General features: G+C 58.1%; 1 protein-coding gene and 2 long non-coding RNA genes across 5 annotated transcripts; 2 read left to right on the top strand and 1 right to left on the bottom strand.

The window, feature by feature from the left end:
• Positions 1-124: 124 nt before the first annotated feature.
• LOC148094530 (uncharacterized) lies at positions 125-4,901 on the top strand. Of its 3 annotated transcripts, none has more exons than XR_015716211.1 (4): positions 125-512; positions 1,218-2,444; positions 2,914-3,377; positions 3,649-4,901. It is a non-coding gene; the product is annotated as an uncharacterized LOC148094530 (long non-coding RNA). The 3 variants fall into 3 exon arrangements; XR_015716212.1 differs by having other exon boundaries at positions 126-512; positions 2,914-3,120; XR_015716213.1 differs by lacking the exon at positions 2,914-3,377 and having other exon boundaries at positions 127-512.
• NOP14 (NOP14 nucleolar protein) lies at positions 1,302-18,794 on the bottom strand. Its single transcript, XM_087828460.1, has 18 exons — positions 18,609-18,794; positions 16,259-16,393; positions 15,649-15,790; positions 14,407-14,543; positions 13,823-13,957; positions 13,001-13,123; positions 12,583-12,714; positions 11,581-11,839; positions 10,564-10,694; positions 9,969-10,054; positions 9,478-9,613; positions 7,760-7,861; positions 7,081-7,234; positions 5,653-5,812; positions 3,713-3,860; positions 2,563-2,681; positions 2,211-2,366; positions 1,302-2,100 (listed from the first exon to the last, which is right to left on the bottom strand). The coding sequence occupies exons 1-18, from the start codon at positions 18,792-18,794 to the stop codon at positions 2,001-2,003; spliced, it is 2,541 nt and encodes an 846-aa protein (XP_087684586.1). The 3' UTR covers positions 1,302-2,000.
• On the top strand, positions 6,622-9,548 carry LOC148094529 (uncharacterized). Its single transcript, XR_015716215.1, has 3 exons — positions 6,622-6,690; positions 8,215-8,419; positions 9,389-9,548. It is a non-coding gene; the product is annotated as an uncharacterized LOC148094529 (long non-coding RNA).
• Positions 18,795-19,291: the final 497 nt, after the last annotated feature.

Genomic DNA, 19,291 nt, shown 5'->3' with positions numbered 1-19,291 from the left:
GGGCGGGGCAGGGCGGGCGCGCGGGTCCCGCCCCCGCCCCGGAAGTGGGGCCGCCGCTCCTCCCCTTCCGGCCGGGGCGGGTCCGGAGCGGGCGGCGGGTCCTGCAGCCCGAGTGGTTCCGCTTCCCGCCGGGCCCCCGCGGCCCGGGCTGCTGGGGTTCAGGGCGCGCTCTGCTGCGGACGTGGACCCCTGATCGACCCCGGCGCCCGGGCCGCGAGTGTCGCCCGGCCGCGGGGCCCACGCTGGAGGCGGCCCGAGCGCCCCCCAGGGCGCTTGCTGAAGCCCACCCGCCCCGCGCTGTGCCCGAGGGGCCCTCTCCACCCTCAGGGCTGGGGCTTTGGTCCCGCACCCGCAGGGCCGTAGCGGGGCGTCCAGCTTCGGGGCCTTAGGACAGAGGCGTCACCAGGTCCAGCAGCCCGGCCCCGGGCGGCAGCGCCGCGGGTGCGACCACGTGTCCCGGCCGGATCGTTTCCTGTGCGTCGGGTGCTCGCCTGAAGCCCCAGGACGGGCAGGTGAGGACGGAGGGGCCCGCGGTCAGCGCGGCGGCGACCCCGAAACGCCAAAGGGCTGCAGCTGGCAGCGCGCCGGGCTCTCGCGGGCAGCTCGCTCCTGGCCCCGGGCCCGAGGCGGCGCGGGCACCAGCGCGGGGCCAGCACTGCCGCCCGCTGCCCTTCGTCTCACAAGTCATGTCCCACGGGGCCAACCCTGACCCCAGACAGGCGGGGAAGGGGCTCGAGGACAGGAAGTTCTCCTTCCAAGTGGGCGTGATGGGTCAGCACAGAGCACACCCCTCTACACGGAACACCCAAAGAGCGGTCGTGCCAGTTACACTTGCGCCCAAAGGACACAGTCGTCCCACCCACAGGCCGAGTGAAAGCCCCGGGCCCTCTCCCCATAGACCCGGGGTCCCCCGAGGCGCTCGGCTGTCTTCCCGCCGAGCCTGTAACATACACTCTTGAGACAGGTCGATGGCGTTAACTCCTTACATCAGACGGTAGGGGAGTAGCAAGGGGAGGAAAGGGCTGGATAAATATATGCAAATACATTCATATTAAAATGCTAAGCACACTCCTCATGGGGCACCCTGTGGGCTTCCACTCCGGGCAGCCCCCAGCCCCCGCGGGTCCAGCCAGCCTCACGGTGACCATCCTGCATTCTCAGGAAGCCCCTGGTTAGTGCACAGGATGGGCGTCTGCTGTCTGTTGTTTAACTTACAGGTGTGTGGCCTTAACCCTAACCTCCGAGTCTTCCAACCTACTCTCACCCAGAACTTAAGCCTCCTGGGTCAGTGCAGACGTGGCTCAGGCTGCCCCCCCCCCCCCCCAGTCCACAGAGCCCAGCACTCAGAGCCAAGGCTGGGCGCCCTAATGCCACAGAGACCAAGTTAGGATGGTGCCGCCGAGGCTGCCAGGGTGCTGGGGTTACGGGTGAGTTTTTCCTTCTCCGACTCCTACACTGTTTGCAAACTTGTTTACATTATAATTGAAAATATAATTTATAATGTGAAATAACACTGCATTCTACACACGAGGTGGAAATGCCTTGGCTGACTAAGAACCATGCTCGCCAGCCTCCCTCAGCTTGGATCGGTGGTCAGAGCGTCGCCCACGGACTGAAGGGTTCTCAGTTCGATTCTGGCCAAGGGCTCAATCCCCTGCCCCAGTTGGGGCACCTGTGGGAGGCACCCAGTCAATGTCTCTCTCACATCGACACCCCCCCCCCCACGCTCTGAAAAAGCAGTGGAGAAAATATCCTTGGGCGATGATAAAAAGTTAAAAAAAAAAAGACGCTGGCCAGAATCCCCTTGGCCCGGCCCTGGACCGATGGAGCTCTGTCTGAACTTGATGCAGCAAGTAGCTCAGTTTGTCAGCACCTGGCTCTCAGGGAGGTGTCCCCCGTTCCCCACATGCTTCATCAGGAGTGCGTCGCGGCACCCACGTGCGGGAAACAGCACAGGCGTTGCATCTTACTGTGGACACGGGGTCTCCCTGCCTCAACGTTTATTTTTTAAGCTTTTTCCTCTTCAGAGCCTTCCACTCGCCCTCCTGCTCCGCCAGGCTGCTGAACAGCTGCTTCACTCGGCGCTTCCTCTCCCGGTCCCTGAAACGAGAATGGGCCGTTTCTGGGTTAGTTTTTGGAGGACGTGTGTGGGGAGGGAGGACAAGCGGGGTGTGACCTGCAGGGCTCCCAGCCCCCACCAGTGGCCTCACCGTTCCATGATCTCCGAGAGCTGCACGCGGGCCAGGAACTGGCTGTCCTTGCGGATCTCCCGCACGGCGCCCTTAAACTCGCGCCTGTGCTTGTGGACCAGCTGCCTTCGCGCCTGCTCCTCTTTGCTGCTGCCCTGCTTCCTGCCGAACTCCAGCCTGAAAGCAGACGCCAGCGCCCAGGAGGCCGGTCGAGTTGGCCCCGTCTCCGCTGGAGCCAGCCCCCCATGACTGCAGGTAGGGCCACACCCTGACCCTGGGCTCCCGGGAGCTGGGGTGCTGTGTTGGGGGGCTGCACCCACATCCTGACCCCGGGCCCTCTGTGTGAAGACCCTGCAGAGGTGGCTGTACTCACACTTTGACCAGCCGGGGGGTGAACAGCTTCAGTGGCACCGGCTTGCTCTTCTCGCAGATCAGGGGCCGGTAGTGCTTCTCCTGGGCCTCCATGTCGGTCAGGGTGCTCCGACACAGCTCCTGGGACGGGAAAGTGCTGTGATGGCCCACGGTGGCCTCGGCTCCTCCAGTAGGCTCTGCTGGGCAGGGCCAGGGGGTGACTTCCTTCCTTCCTGCACAGCCCTCCATGGGGTGGGGGGACAGGGTGGCCAGCCCATGGAGACCCGTTGAAGGGCGTCTGATTTGGGCTCTTAGCAGTAAGAGCAGCCTGTGCTCCCAGCACCGAGCCAATGGGATGGGTGTCCTTTCTCAGAGAAACCTGGTGGCACCTGCTGTGGACATGCTGGAGTCGGGCAGTGGCAAGGCCACCGAGCAGGACCCGGTCTTTGTGATGCTGGTTCCTTTCTCTCCCCGCACTGAGTGTGTCCCGGCACTCAGCTTCCTGCGCGGCCGGCACAGCGCCCCTGCCTGGAGGTTCACCTCTGAAGGCCAATCCCGGCTCCACAGGATTACATTTGGGGTATGACCAGCTCGGTTCACCCCGAGGCCTCAACCCCTGTGGCCCGTTGGCCAGCCTGACTCCCACAGGGCAGAGCCACTCTCCCTTTGAACTAAGGGACAAGCCACAGCACGTCCACACGTGGATGCATTAGAGGCAGGTGTTGCTGCCTCAGCCTCATCAATCTTCCACCGGTGACCTGATGCCCCCACAGGCCTAGATGTGGGATGACACACGCTGGGGTGGCCACGCCAAGGAGCAGAGGCACAGGAAGCGGGGTGAGTCCTGTGGCTCTACGGAGAGCAGTCCAGGTGGCGGGAGGGCACACATGCAGACCCTGAGCGAGGTTAGTGTGCGTGTCCTGGGAGGAATAGGTGCCAGGCCCTGGTGGGCAGTGGGCAGGCAGAAGGGGACCCAGGACAATGTTACAGTTCTCAGATAAACCCCAGGTCCAGACTCCATCCACAGCAGTTATTTTTCAGGTTTCTCACCACTGACTTTGTTTCTCTTTCGAGTTTCTAATTTGTAAAAAGTGTCCTTGATTTCTAGGGCTGCAGCCCCAAGGACAAAAGTGCCAGCTAACCTGCTCCCCCAGTCACAGAAAAGGCCTCACCTGCAGATCATGGGGGTGGCTGTGGTCGGCCAGGTGCTGCATCAGGAGGGCTCGGAGGGGCCTCATGATGTCGTGGAAGGCGGGCAGGGCACCGTACATGAGTACACAGCGCTTCACCAGGGCCAGACACACGGCCAGGCAGGACAGCCTGTGGGGCGACAGCCAGCTTCAGGGTGACAGGCAAGAATCTCAGCAAGAATTAAAGTCAGCACTCAACTCTGAACAACCCCGTGTGGGTTGCAGCTGACGGGTTACACACCCGCCACGCTGCAGAGAGAAACGGCCACGCTGTGGGAATGCGACGACCACTCGAGGAGAGGGGCTCCCGTTCCAGCTTTTAAATCACTTTGAAAATAACGCACACACTCTGGGAAAGCTGTTTTTTCATGGAAACAATGGCCATCAGAACCTGAACAGACGTTTTCTGAAAAGGACACCCAGGCGGCCAACAGGCGCATGGACGGTGCTCAGCATCACTAACCAGGGAAATGCAAACCAAAACCATGAGACACCGCCTCACATCTGTCAGGGCGGCTACTCTCAACAAAAAACAAGACCAAAAAGAAAGACAAGTGCTGGCGAGATGTGGAGAAATGGGAACCCACGTGCGCTGTTGGTGGGAATGCAGGTCGGCGCAGCCACTGTGGAAAGCAGGACGGAGGTTCCTCAAAAGACTAAAAATAGAGCTGCCTGTGGCCCGGCAATGCCACTTCTGGGAATATTCTCCAAAGACCTGAAAGTAGGGACTCAGACATGCGATACACCACTGTTCACAGCAGCAAAAATGTGGAAGCAACTCGCGTGTCCATCCAAAGAGGAATGAAACTACACGTGGTCCATCCACTCAGTGGACTGTTACTCAGCTAAAAGGAAGGGCATCTGACCCCTGCAACACAGTGACAGTGAGGGCACTAGGCTCGGTGAAAAGCCTTCATGAAGCACGAACGCTGATTCCACTTACATGAGGCGCACACAGTTGTCAAATCTGAGACAAATTAGGATAAAGGTGCCAGGGGCTGGGGGAGGGGGAAGGAAGTGAGTGTTTAACGGGGACAGAGTGTCCATTTGGGGAGATGAGAAAGTCCTGGAGACAGTGGCAATGCCACTGAACTGTACACAAAAAAATGGTTAGGATGGTAAATTCTGTTCTGTGTATTTAACCACAATAAAGATTTTTTTCAAGAAAAAAGTTTCAAATAATCTGTAACTTAGGATTCAGAGAACAGCCCTGACCAGTTGGCTGGAGCACCGTCTGTGCACCAGGTCTGGTGTGGTTGGCCTCCGTCTGCCCCGGCTCTCCGTGCACTCGCCCAGCGGAGGGACAGGCTTTGCTCTGCCACGTGGCCGCATCCCCTTCATCAGACACCAAGAGCAGCTGAGTTTGAGTCCTGGTCAGGGACGTTCCTAGGTTGCAGTTCAATCCCCAGTAGGGGCACACATGGGAGGCAACTGATTGATGTTTCTCTCTCTCCCCCTTCCTCTCTCTAAAAATCAAAGCATCTCCTCAAATGAAGATTTAAAAATAATAAAAATTTAAAAACTTAAAGCAGGATGTCCCCACTTATTTATGTCTTTAGTTTTTTCCAGCGGTTTCGTAGCTTTTACTATACAAGTCTCCCACCTGCTTTGTTAATTCCTAAGTAATTCCTTCTTTTTGATGCTCCTGTAAACGGAACTGTTCTTGTAATTTCCTTTTTACATTGTTGATTGTTAAGTACGTAGAAATACAACCGACTTTTGCATGCAGACTTTGTATCCTGTACTTTAAGTTGAATTATTAGTCTAACAGCTCTGCCGTGGAATTTCTAGGGTTTTCTACACATACGGTCACATCACCTGTAAACAGATGACACGGGCACCCTTGAGGTCCGGGACCTGCAGTGCCCCGCTCGCTGCTGGCCTCTCTGAGGTCTGGGCTGGCACCGTGGGCCCGCACATACCTGGTGTGGTTGGCCTCGGTCTCAGTCTGGGCTCTCCGTGCACTCGCCCAGTGGAGGGACAGGCTTCTCTTCTGCCACGTGGCCGCATCCCCTTCATCAGACACCAAGAGCAACTCCGAGTTCCTCCCCAGCGGTCTGAAAGGGTGCACCAGAGTGTAACCTGAATTCCAAGTGGGACAGGGACAGGGAGGGCCTGTGAGCATCACTGGGCTCACAGGGCAGGCTCACACTCCACAAACATGCACGGGTTTTTACCACATGGCTGGGGCCATGTCTGTGCTCTCGCAGGAGGTAGGCCATACAGAGCACCCGTAAGACACAAATGAACTGGGTTGAGAATTAAACAGTGGGTGACAGCAGGGGAGGATGGGGGTCAGTCGGGAGTGTGGGATGGGTGGTGGGCTGCAGAGTTCACCAGGTCAGAGGGGGCCTGCCCCACAGCTGCGGCAGAGACCCCAGGGGTGCAGGGCCCCATCCTATTATCACCCAGGAGAACAATCGAGGCAGAAGGAGCAGCCTGCGGGGAGGGATGGTGGCAAACAGCAGCCGCCCACCCACTGCCTGACCTGTGTCCACTGCATTCTACACTTTGCCCTGACCGCAACCACCTTCTGATGGACTCCCTGGGGCATGACTGCCTGCCCCGTGCCCTGCCACAGGGAGCACACAGTGTGGCAGCCAGGGAGCAGCAGGGCCGTCACTGTGAGGTTGCAGGGAGAGCAAAAGGACAGGCGGCACTGAGTGCGCTGACACAGCTGAGGGACGGGCAAAGGGCACCCACGCTCCGGAGGGAAGCAGCAAGTGCAGGAGGCTCAGGAGGGGGCGTGGTCAGCACCATGGGGCTGCTCAGGGAGCGGAGGGAGCTGAGGTGAGCAGAACAATTCAGATCAACAAATGGTGGACACTCATCACAAATTTCTCTCCTCCAAAATTCAGGAGACGGCGGAAACCATACAGAGCGGTGCTGCCCACCAGAAACACAGCGGGAGCCCCGGGAGCTCATTACACACGCTTGTTGCCACGTAAGAAAGTAAGAAGGTAAACCTTAATTATGTTTTCTTAACTCAAAATAAAAAAACATTGTTTCAACACGTAACATAGAAAGCTGAGACAGTGCATGTATTTTTGGGAGTAAGTCACAGCTCTGTGGGTGTACTTGACTCTTAGAGCAGATCTCAGTGGACCTGCCACGTGTGGCTTTGGCTGCCGTGGGCAGACAGCACATCCCGATTTCTTCAGAATGTGGGTGTGTGCGCATCCACACCACGAACGAAAGGACACTGCGCTGGGAGGGGGGACTTCAGAGGTTGGACTCTGTCCACATTTCCATAGTTCCCAGTTCCTACAATGGGGAGGGATTACTTACAAGTCTTTAGAAAAAACCCTCAAGTACGACAAAGTGGAAAGAGCTCCCTCGGACCGGCTCACCTTGGCTGGGCTTGTTTGGAGCTGCTATGTACAGGATCCCGAGGAGGAAATTAATCAGCTCAGGGATGAACCTCTGAGACAGAGACACGTAGTCCAGGAACACACAGCACACAAAAAGGCCCTTCACCACGTCTGGGAGGGACAGGACGGGGCACTGGCAGAGGAACAGAGTTCGGTGACAGGTTGGGACAAGGTCAGACACTGCGTCACGCAGACTGCTTGCTCCCAGGTGAGCTAGGACCCCGAACCCCCTCCCGGCGGTACAGGGCCGTGAGACTCAGGCAGAGCTCTGTAGATCTAAGTCTGCAGTGACTGTGTGATGCCCAGTCCTAGGCCTGATCAAGGAGAAAGGAACTGTTTGGGCTTTTTTAAGCCAAAAGGGGATAGAACCCCACATCAGACTTGATGCTCTCTCCACTAGAAAGGCTGCTCTGAGGTCACACCCTCTGTTACCTCTGGTTGCTAATCAGACCCCCCCCCCCCCACCGCTGGGCTGCTGAAGCCGGGGTGCTGTGAGGGAGCTCGGTTGTTTCTGATCTCAACTCCCAACTCATCCCCACGGGCTCTTCTAGATGAACTTCTCTTGTGCCTGACCCTGAGGGTCAGTGTCCATGACCCTCACTCAGCCCTGCTGGCTCTGACGGAGCAGGTCTGACCGTCCATGTGTGGGAAAACGTACCTTTGTGAGCAGCTGGCTCATACACACCAGAGCGGGAGTCACCACGGGGTGCCAGAAGTCTGAGGTTGGAAACAGCATCCCAGCAATTTTCAAGTAAATGAGCTGCAAAGGTAGTGTATCCACAAAGGTTAGAGAAGGGAAGACAAAGTTTAAAATACTATAAAAAGGGCCCAGGAGCAAAACAGGTTTTTGCTGTGGCCTTGAGGCCAGGGCAGGGGCTACTGCGGCAGCTGTCACACACACCACACACAGCTGAGCTCGATGCCCTAGCACGGCTGGCTGGGGTGGAGGTCCCTGGCTACTGCACACTCACTGCCCTTTCTGGGGAAAGGGGAAGCCGCCCGAGGCTCTTGGGGCCCCACACCATATGTCCTGCACAGAGGGGAGAAAACCTCTTTCTGTGACAACCTCACAAAGTATACGAGGCAGAACAAGCCCACTCGTCTACCTCGCAGGTCATCATGAGGCTCAGGTGAAGTGCACCCGTTATATATATGAGGACACCGAGGGCTGCTGGGCAGTGGAGCTGGAGCTGGAGGAGCTGTTCTCTAAATGCTCTCCGCAGTCCCCAGCTGGGTTCCAACCCCCTATCTGCTCATCACAGGACAAATGGACCACAGAGCCCCAGGCCTCGGTTCTGACAACAGCCAATTGCTAAAGGTAATATTTCTTGGAAGCTCCGAGGTCTAACTTCACATCAGGTACTAAGGACTAATGCAGGTGCAATGAGAGTGGAAATGTCAGCACGGGTGGGGGTGTAGCATCAGGTGGACAGGGTGGGTCTAGACTGGGCTTGGAGGTGGGGGGCCTGGGCACTGCCCAGCTGCCATATCCCGAGGAAGCAGGGAGCCTGTACCATCTCGACGACACGAAGGCCCCTGGACTACACTCTCCCAAAATGATGTCTAAAACCATAACTGTGGCTGTTCTATCTTAGGTGATGACGGTAGCAAATTATTAACCTCAGGGACTCCAATGGGACAGATATAGCCCATAGGCTACCCCAAAACGAGGCACCCAAAAAGCAGGCATTGTAACCCTCACCCCCTCTTACAGACAAGGGAAGAGGCCAGGACCTGCAGCACAGACAAAGGGACTGGGGCTGAAGGCCAGGTGGCCTGCCGAGGCCCCACTACTCGCCCCCCCCCCCCCGGGGGCTCCTGGGTAGAAACAGGCTCCAAGGAGGCAGGCTGGGTTTCCCTGGCCAGGGCCCCAGGTACCCACCCCTCGAGGACCCTGGGGAAAGGTCTAGTAAGGATGCTGGATGGGGGCTCACAGAACAGAAGTCACCAGCATGGTCATGGACACTAGGCCAGATCCTGTTTCGGGGAGTCTATTAAAACCATTAACACAGATCTTATATTTTTAAGTTTCTGCTAAAACTCACTAACATTGATATGACCACCCATGGCTGTCATAAACTGTTCTAACACCTCTTCGTGAATGAACGGACGTGAGGCGGAGTTAAACCAGCCCTTGGGCTTGGGTCCCCCAGGAAATCCATTCCTTCCATTTGCCTTAAAACCTCTGCCGTGAAGACTAAACATGGCCCTGCTCATTTGCAGTCAAACCACAATTTCTCTTATGAACACATTTCAGTTCACTGTTAACAGACCAACAATCCTCCAGGTCACCCTCGGAGCCGGCCGTGTGACGTGGACAGCCTCTGGCTCCTGGCGGCCGCAGGCCTGAGCCTGGGGAGACCAAGCCCAGCTTACCACATCCAGCCCCGGAAACGCGGCCCGGCCCTTGGCCTCGATGGTCCCTTCCATCTCGTGCATGGCATCACGGAGCACAAACTTCACGGACTCGCCGGCAGATCCGGGAAACATCTGGCAGAGGTCGTACAGCTGCCTGTTCATCAGAAACAAGTCAGCAGAGCAGGACTCCAGACGGGAAAACAAGAGACCCCACCCTCCCACATGGCCACCCCGGTGCCATCACCTGCCGACTGCAAGCTGGACCGGAAGCCCCTGGGTGGCCCACTCCCTGACACCTGCCTGGCTGCTAGGCGAGCCCAGCGACCCTGTAGTTGAGCTTTATAACCGTCTATGTGACCTGTGCTCAGGTTGCAGTGGAGAGCACATTCTCTCTGCCCAACCTGGAGGCCCGTTCACCAAGCAGACGTTAAAGCCCTGCCATGTGCTCTTACAGTGCTAAATGGGATAAAACTGCTCAGCCCAGCCCCACGCCCACCATCTCTACTTACACAACCAGCTTATCAATCACTCTGAGGTCTGGTGGGTCGTCCATGGCCAGGTCCCCAACGTATTCCAAAAGGAAGCCGAACAGTTTCTGGAGAACATGGATGGGAGCAGGTCGGTGCTGAGCCCGGAACGAACCACAGGCAGACACGCACTGTCCCCTACTCTGCCTGACAGAAGAGGGGCCCAGGGCCACCAATGGCCAAAGTACCCAGCTGAGCGCTCAGAGGAGCAGGTTTGAGAGCTCGGGGTGGTGTACACAGCCCGGCGGATAGCATCCAAATCTTGACAGGAGACCAGGGGCACAGGCAAACTGCACCCTGCCCGGTGACAGCAGCACATCTTTAGATGGAGGGGGCACGTTACCGACTTCCTGAGAGTCTGGCCTGGCTGCTCACTGGCCACATGAGGCCAACTTGCAGGTGACATGAGGGCACTATGCGGGCCTCATCCAGGCCTGCCAAGGGCTCCCGCCCAACCCCGGCCAGCAAGTCACTGAGGGCCAGATGCACCCGGTGACCAGCAGCTTCCAGCGCCCTGATCCCCACAGCCCAGGGGATGGCCTACTGCTCCCAACACTGAACCCGTTCACCAGCGTACTTCTAATTTTGCCTTGTTTCCCACGGCGAGACTGGGATGGTGGCATTTCTGAATTCTCTCCACCACCAACAGCTGCTCCTCCATTGACTTTCCTGACAGCAAGGACTTCAGTTCCTCAGAGGACTCGGGAGCTACAGAAACACAAACAGGTGGCACTTGAGAGCGACTCACATGTCTGGGAACAGACCCCAGAGCGGAACACAGTGTAAGCTAATCACTTCCTTTGCTTCAGTGAAAGAGAGAATGTAACTTCTGTTTATAGAAACACACCTTTCACCGCACGTTGTAACATTGCAAACACCCGTGTGTCCCAGGTGAGATGGCTGGGCTCTTAGTGAACAGCCACCTGAGAACAGGCCTGTGGGGAAGTGGCCAGCAGCCTCTGCTCTGTGAGGAATCTGCCCAAATACCCAACACACCGAGAGTCGAGGCACAGAGTGGGGAAGGAGCCACATGAATGGAGCCGTGGCACTGCCTAAGGCTTCTTCCAGTTGGAGCTGCTTCCATGGGAGCCAGCCTCACCCATGAGTGTACTGTCTCTGGAAATAGCCTGCAGTTATCGGACACAGTGGGACCACTGACTAGAGCTGGGTGACTTTTCTGTGTCCTGAAGACGTATCCTGGACTCTGTCTGAGACATTATGTGGCCCAGGTCTCAGCCTAGCAGCCCCTCCCACTAGTCCCCCAAGCCCTGCTCTGGGTCTCCATGTGCCCATCACAAGGCAGACACTTAAAAAACAGCACAAAGACACTTCTATGGAAAGGCATGTGTCTGTCTGATCCTGTCTGTGGTCATGTAACACAGGCCACCACTGTGCCACCAGGACCTGGATCAGGCCATGGCAACACCAGGAAAACCTGGAGGGGGAGGACCGTGCCCGTCCACCGAGGCCTCCACCGGCACGTGTCCATGCGTCCAGGGCATCCTCGACCCCCACTCCACGTGCAGCCCAGTGAGGCAGACTTAGCGCCAGGCTGGACACTGTCCCGAGACCTATGAGAACCCGAGTTTGTTACCTGCAAACATATAGGGCAGCTCAGTTCTGGCAGCTTCTCGAGCTTTCTGACCACGGCCTGTTGCCCTTTCCCCTGGAGTCGGCCGCGGCTCCTGCTCTGGCCGCTCGCTTTCCTCCCCGCTCTGCACATCACGTTCCAGGTCCGAGAGGCTGTCCGAGCCGCTGCTGTCCTCTGCGCCCCCCTCGCTCGAGTCCTCGTCTGTGTTTCCACCGTCACTGGCTTCCCCACTCTGCTCTTCCTGGACATTCATCTTTCCGTCCTAGGGAAGGAATGGAAACCACAGGTGTGGCAACCCCAGGGAGACAGCGGTCAGAGTTCCTATGGCGGCACCCAGCGCTGCGCACACGCTGAGTTATCTCGCCTGCGTGCCCTGGCCTCCTGCTGCCCGCTGCTGCGAACTCGACCACAGGTAAAGGCTCCAGCAGTTGTGGGTCTGCAGCAGCCAACCCCTGGCTCTGGGGCTGGGGGACAGCTGGCTCAGCAGGGGCCTCCTGGGATTTGGGCTGCACCTGGGGGTGGCAGGACCCCTACACCCAGGGGTGACCTGACTGTGTCCTCCAGATAACCCAGTGTGTCGTGAGCACCCAGTTCCCTGCCTCGGGCCCCTCTCTGCTGGAGAGGCCACCCCGGCTGATACACTTAAAAAGGGCAGGCGTGTGTGGACACACGGGGTTCATGACTGAACACGGCGTCTCAGAAGCATCGTTACTTCATGGAGAAGTGTTCAGAACGCTAACCTTGCGTTAGCTCCCACCAGGTGAATGCTGAGTTCACGCAGGTAATCGGACTCTTGTTATCTACTGAGTAAGAGCGAAAAGAGTCCTGAGAAAGGGCCACAGCCAAGCCGTCGTCGCCCAGTCTTGGTGCCTGGACACCGTAAACACCCAAGCACAGAGCCGCAGGGACCCACTTGGAAAGATTTAGTTTCCACCTGAGATAAACCTGTTAAGTGAAACACCCCAAATGTGTCCCATCAAAGGAGGAAAGTCAGGGACGCCTCACCTTGTAGGCGAGCAGACGCCGGTCATCCCTGTCCAGCACGAAGCCATCGTGCAAGTCGTCTGCGGACACGTGTGTGGGTTTCCTGGTGCCCTCGCCCTCGCCCTTCCCCAGCATCCTCCGGACCCTCTCAGCCTGCGGAGGAGAGAGAAGTGATGTGTGGAGCTCATGTTGCTCAGGGCTGTTATCTGAACTTTTTTTACTTTTATAAACAAAAGGGAGATACTCATAAAATAAAGAAATAAATAAAAAGAAAAAATTTACAGTGAAGTACACAAAAACTTTAAATTGCCTAAAAAGATTCCCCTGATTAAAGCGGAGTATCTCCACCCCACCCCACAGAACAGGCAGAAAGGCCTGACGTGGAGGTGACAGCAGTGTCCCCACAGGCCAGGTGCCCAGGGCTGCGCAGTCACCGTACCTCCAGGCGCTGGAGCCGCTCCTGCTCTTCCTTTGCCAGCTCCTCCTCTGTTTTCAGCCTGTTAGAGGGCTGCGCCTTCATCTCAAAGCCCAGCTCGCGCACCACCCTGTCGTAGGCGTCAGGCTAGGGCAGAGAAGGAAGGTTTCATTGTTAGAATCTGTTTTTTAGAGGAAAGGAGCTGCCAGGCCCTGCACATCCCAGTCAAGGCTGGAAACCATGGAGAGGAAGCTGAAGCTGTTCTCACCGGTCCAGACCACAGTTTTAGGTCACGTAGGACTTTTCACTTCTAGGAAGTTCTCAAACGACATCTGCTTTAATGAAACTGAACACTTCTCGTCCAGGCGTTAAGCCCCCTGGAGCACGCTTGGGTCAAGGTAACAGCAACCGCAAGGGTCACTCACAGAGATGTCCCACCAGCCTGGCGACCAGGTGACCCCGGGAAAGCCTCGCTATTTCCTGGAAACCAGCCCCTCAAACACATGTGGCTGTATAACAATTTAGACTAAAGAGTGCGGTAGGAACCAAGTACTGCTGGGAGGGCAGAGCAAGTAAATGCATAAATTCAACCACCACCTGATGGCCTCCCCACCGAAGGGTTTCTCATACTGAGAAGTAACTGTTTCCTTAGTTTAACTATTTTTGAGTAGATATGGAAATAATTTTTAGTCTGTTTCCACCCTGATGTAACACACATCAGTTACCCTAAATCTTCAATAGAAACTCGGGTCCTAACAGAAACAAGACTGGACCCCTGGTGGCCCCTTTTCCCTCAGGGCAAGGTCAAGTCAGCAGACATGAGCTCAGCTTGGCGTTTGCTCCCACCTGGGGTTTCTCCTTCTGGTCTCTGTTCTGTGACTTGGGTGCCTTGCGTGTCAGGAGGCTCTGGATTTCTCGCCAGTCTCGGTCTAGCTTCTCCGTGAGCTCCAGGGCATCTTCCCGCTGAGCCTGTCTCTCCCGCTGGAAAGAAGAGCAGACAGCACAGAGTGTTACTGCTGGACTCCGATGGGCGGCGTGCCGTTGTGCCTGGGCCACTCCTGGAGACCGCAGAGCCCACTCTGACCTGTCAACAGGAAAAAGGGACCACACAGTCAGTGGCTTCCCCACAAAGCTACAAAATCTCATTGGACAGCACTAGTCTCCTGCTATAAACCACTCACTGTTGGTAAACAGCAGTGATGTTTTGCAAATCCTGCTACACGTCAAAATACTGAAACCAATCAACCAACAAAAGCCCCCAAACCCAGCAAACCATCAGAAGTATGTGCTCAAAACGGAAAACACTGACTGCTTCTACTACTTCAGAGAAAACAGTGAATTCAGCTGCAAATCCTGCGGGGAAAAGAGCCCCAGAATCTCTCTGCATGTGTTGTGACAGCCGCTCCAAACCCAGGATGTGACCAGCGCACCTTCTCCTGTTTCGACTTCGCAATGAGCTCCTCAATCAGTTCTTTGCGGGATCTGGGCCTCTCCTCGTCCTGGCCTGGCTGCTGTGAGGTCTTCTGAAGGAGCCCCCCGCCTCCGAAATGGGCCTCTGTCAGTTCGGCTGCAGGCAGAGCAGAAGACGCACTGTGAAGCCCAGGCATGGGCACCGCCCCATGTGCAGTGCTGGGAACTGACCCCACGGTGAAGGCAGAGTCCTCACACCCACTGGCAGCCTGAGACTCCAGGCACAGCGGCCCCTGATTACCCAGAATGAGCCATTCCAAGAAAACGACCCACTGGCCCTGACCCGAGTGACTGGAAACACCACACAAAAAGGACCTGTTTTTTAATTGCGTTCAAATCTCATGAAAGAGCAGCAAATGCAGTAAAACCAGCTGGAATCTGAGCCCTGGGAGGGACTGGCCGATGCTCAGGGCCACTGAGACCCTGCTGGCCCCTCATGCCCCATGGCGGCTAACAAGACCTACTGCTCTTCTGGCCCGAGGTCCCAGGGCAGAAGACAGACGTGAAACTCCGTGGGCACCATCATACTGGAGTGGAAAGAAACCTTTAAAAAGTCCCATTTCTTTATGGGATGAGAAAATGGGCTTAGGTGTTAAGTGATTTGCCCCAAATCTCATAGCAGTAACATAAAACAAACGTTCTAGGCCAATTTTCCAGCCCTTCCAGCCCCGGGCCAAGCGGTCGTCCAGCCCTTTCTTGCTCCCATCCTGCTCCTGGTTGATGCTGCCACCTGGTTATTAAATCAAACCACACCTGCTCCGTGCCACACCTGTGCAGGTAGGTGCAGGTGGAGGAAGGAAACACACTGTCAGCCACACTGAGTTTCCCCACCCAGTCCACTCTCCAGGACTGGTCTCCTTGCAGAGCGGCTCACACACCTGGGACTCGTGGCTGGACGAGTCACCAGTCCCTCTGAGTTCCTGGCTACAACAAACTAGGGTGACGCTCAAGTAAGACAGGGTGCTGATGTCTTCCTCAGCCCACAGAAGCCTCTGTCTGTCTATCTTATCTACCTCCATCTGCATCTGCCACACACCTTCTTAAAGTTCTAGAGCTAAAACAGAAAAACCCTGTTATGTGTGGCGCTTCTTGAGAGGTTAATTCAGTGACACTTTTATCCGACAACATTTTTCAAGGTGTCTAAGAAGGGCAGGCGGACAGTCTAGTGGTGAGCATACGACTGTCCCTGCCCCGGCCCTTACCAGACAGCGTTCCTCGCCCCTCCGTGTCGCTGTCACTGTCGACAATGTCGTTGTGTTTTTCGATGTCCGCCAAGGACTGGCCGTAATGAGTTAACTCTTCGTCTTCGTTCAGGTTGTAGATGTTTCTTTTTTCGTGTTGTCGCTGACAGGAGGGGAAGAAAGGTCTGTTTTCTAAAATTCCCATGTCCATTTAACAGAAAAACCCAATTACTTTTCTATTATTTGTACCACGTGAGAATCTGGCCTCAGCGGCTTTACGATGATTCTGGGTCATCGGAGCAGCAGTTCAGATTCAGACAGAACCGTAGACGGCCAGTTAGCCAACGGGTCAGGTGGAGCTACACACACCACGCAGCCTGACCCACCAGAAACGACCCACCGGCCACTCACTGTCCACCCACCCGAGCTGGAGGCAGCGCTTTAGTCAAAACTCGGGACACGTCACTGCTGCGCACTCCGGCTAAGATATGACCCTCCCGGCGGCATCTGCAGAAGGCTGCCTCCCCTGGCCTCACCAGGCCAGGAACAGGACTCAAGACCCACCCCACCCTGGGCCCACAGGAGCACAAATGACCACTTCTGTGGGCAGACCCTCCTCCCCGTCTCACACCTGCTGCTCCAGGGCAAACCTCTGCATCATCTTCTCCTCGGCACTGATGCGGCTGTCGTACTCCCCGAGGCGCTTATCTATAAACACGTTGGACTTGTCCCTCTCCTTGTACTCCTTCAGCAGAGTCCGGGTACGCTGGAAAACAGATCGGAAAACAGACTTGGCAAACTCAGCCTCCAAAGGGAAACGCCTCCACAGGGACACCACGACCACTCTAACGCATGGGGAGATGACATTGTCATCTTATCCTCCGTAGGCCACTGAAGCCGACAGTCCAATAAAAGGGCCGATGTACAGGCAGAAAGAACGATCTCAACCCCGGGGAAACCAGGCTGCTGCCGTACAGGGAGGCGAAGAGGCCTAGTCTGACCCCAGGGGACCCTGCAGGATGCGCCCAATACTGAGGCTTAAAGAGAGACGGCAGCCACCAGGGAGAACGCAGAACCGAGCACCCAGAGGTCACCCTGCCAGGTAAAGGAGCTGGAAGAGCTGAGGTCCCAGCTAGAGGAAGGGAAATTCGGAACCAGGAGTTGAAGAGGATCCCGAGTGTCAAGTCTGACGTGATGACTAATAAGGGCACAGACTACGGCAGCCTGCTTCCTCCTCGCTGTAACATACGTGTGTTCATCTGTATATAAGTCAATCCTTGTTGTTTGTGTGTCTGTGTCTACAAATTTGCCTACTTGCTGAAGTTTATTTGTGACCTTAAACCAACACCTGCAGCACTTTCGGGGTCACTCATTGGCACATGTGTGAGGCTGAAAGACCAGCAGCCAAGAGTGTGGACACCAAGTCCCACCAGCTCCACCACTTCCCAGCTGAGGCCCTGGGAGGCACCCAACCCCTCTGCCCCCAGGGCCTCACCAGCGAAAGGGGGATAACGGCAGTCCCGACTCCGGCTGTGGCTGAGGGGATTGCAAGAGTCAGCAGAAGCGGGCTCAGCACCGGGCCGGGCCCAGCGGGACTGCTGTGTGGCATGAAGCACTAGTCTGGGTCAGGTCCTTGTCTCAGCTCCCTCAGGTATAAAGTGGGGACTGAATGCGCATTTCCTAACACAACGCCTGCCCCGCTGTACAGGACCAATCCATACGTTCCCTTCTGTTCTTTTACGAGTTACGTTGGAAACGAGGCACAGCTGCAGGGTGATGGCAGGGGCTGTACTCACTCTACACTCAGGTGCACCTCAGATGCGAGGACACGCGGGACAGCCCGGTCCCTCCCCCAGGACCGTCCCAGACACAGACTCAAGCCTGTCACGATGGCCTGTCTGCCCCCGCACAAGTCAACCGGACAACCTGCGTCCCTCCTGATAGCTCTGAGCTCCTGGACCTCACCCTTGAGGACACTCCCCACTACACGGGTCAGCAACTGTGAGCCCCCAAAGCGCTAAGTCCTGGCTCCTTCAACTCCTTGAGTTTGTTCTGTGGGCCAAGCACTGGGGGCCCAGAGGAAGCCGCAGCGCCTCCCCCGGCTGCCAGCACGTAGGAGGGCGGCCTGCAGACACTAGAGGCGAGGGCCCCTCCGGCTGGGGTTGTGGGGCTTGGGAAAGTATCAGCGTGGTGGCTGGGGCTGGCCTTCCGGAGGTTTGGGGGATAACACAGGTCTTTTTGGACAACTTGAGCTGCAAAAGTCAAAACAAGGACCATCGGTTGGGGCCAGATGGTGAAGGCGCCTGCGAGTCAAGCCGAGAAGTTCGCGTCCTGAGGACACCCCGTGTGCCCAAAGCAGTTTTGCTTAATTCCTACGGCCACCAGGAGAGAGGCCAGTGTCAGTCCTTCAGAAATAAGAAACCTGAGGTGAAGGCGGCGAACACAACCCCCGGGCCTGCCCGGGGGCGCTGGGGGCCCGTCCCGCCCGTGGGCCGTCCGCCTGGTCTGCCGGAGGATGGCATCGGGCGCCCACAGATGTGCCGGATGGCGCAGCGTGGCCCACACAGGTCAGGCCCTGGAAGGCGCACCCCAAGCCTCACCCATCTGCCCCTCCCGGAGCCAGAGCGGAGCTTAAACGGGGGAGCCCGGCGGCGCCCAAGGCCTCGGGCACTCGGCCGCGCAGGGTGTGGAGCCGGGCGGCCCGCAGGTCGGGGCCACGCGCGGGCTGCAGGGGACGGGCACGGGCGCCGGCCGAGCCGCGCCCTCTCCACGGACCGCGGCGCGTGTCACCCGGGCCGGGCCGGGGTCCAGCGGGGGCTCTCGTCACACCCAGGCACGCGCGACGCCGTCCCGAGGGAAGGGCGCGGGGGCCTCCAGGGGCCGGTCCCGCGAGCCCGGGGGCGGCGGGAGGACACGCGGGTGGAGCTTCGGGGGCCGCGCGGGAGCCCGGCACAGGCGGCCACGGGGGGCGCCGCCCTTACCTTCTGGAGGGCCCGCGCGCGCGACACCCCCGGCAGCCCCACGTCGTGGCGCGTCTTCCTGCCCAGAACCGGGAACTTCTGCCGGTTGACTTTCACCTCGAACGGGTTGGGGTTGGGCCTGGCCCGGCCGCCCCGCGCTCCCGCGGGGGCCCCGGCAGCCTGGGGGCGCGCCCGGGCCTTCCCCATGGCCTCCTCTCGCCGCGCCCCGAGGCGCCCGACTCCGCGGCCGGGGGACCCGACCCGACGCGACCCGACCCGACAGCCGAGCGGCGGGCGGAGCGCGGGCCTCCGGGAAGCACGTGCGGGCGCTCGCGTCGCGCTCGCCAGCCGCCCACCAGGAGACGCTTCCGGCTCCTCCGCTCCCGGGCCCGCCGGCTGGGACTACAACTCCCAGCAGGCCGCGCTCGCGGGCGCGCTGCTTCCGGCCTGCGCGGGGCCTTGTGGGAGCTGCAGTGCGCGCGGGGCGCCGCCGCCGCCTCAGGTGGGGGCGAGGGGGCGCTGGAGCTCAGTCCTCGGGGAGCCGTTAGCGGGGCGCCGGCCGAGCTGCGAGAAGGCGGCGGCGGCGGCGGCGGCAGTAGCCGTCGCCGCCGGGGGCGGTGGCCCTGCCGGGGAGCCGTTCCCCGGGGTCGGGCTCGGCGGAGACTCCGGGCCCTGAGGAGAGCTCGGCGCGCGGAGCGAGGGTG

Source organism: Miniopterus natalensis, chromosome 1, assembly GCF_054644295.1.
Source record: "Miniopterus natalensis isolate mMinNat1 chromosome 1, mMinNat1.hap1, whole genome shotgun sequence".
In the NCBI taxonomy this organism is placed as follows: Eukaryota; Metazoa; Chordata; class Mammalia; order Chiroptera; family Miniopteridae; genus Miniopterus; species Miniopterus natalensis.
This window is presented reverse-complemented; position numbering and strand designations above follow the sequence as displayed.

Bases quoted from the DNA above. Each gene is read 5' to 3' on its own strand.
- NOP14 (XM_087828460.1), bottom strand. From the start codon at position 18,794: ATGGGGAAGGCCCGGGCGCGCCCCCAGGCTGCCGGGGCCCCCGCGGGA. The intron at 15,791-16,258 runs GTGTGAGACGGG...CCCTCCTGTCAG, and splicing joins GGTTTGCCCTGGAGCAGCAG to CGACAACACGAAAAAAGAAA. The intron at 12,715-13,000 runs GTACGGTGACTG...TCTCCTCCGCAG, and splicing joins AGCGGCTCCAGCGCCTGGAG to GCTGAGAGGGTCCGGAGGAT.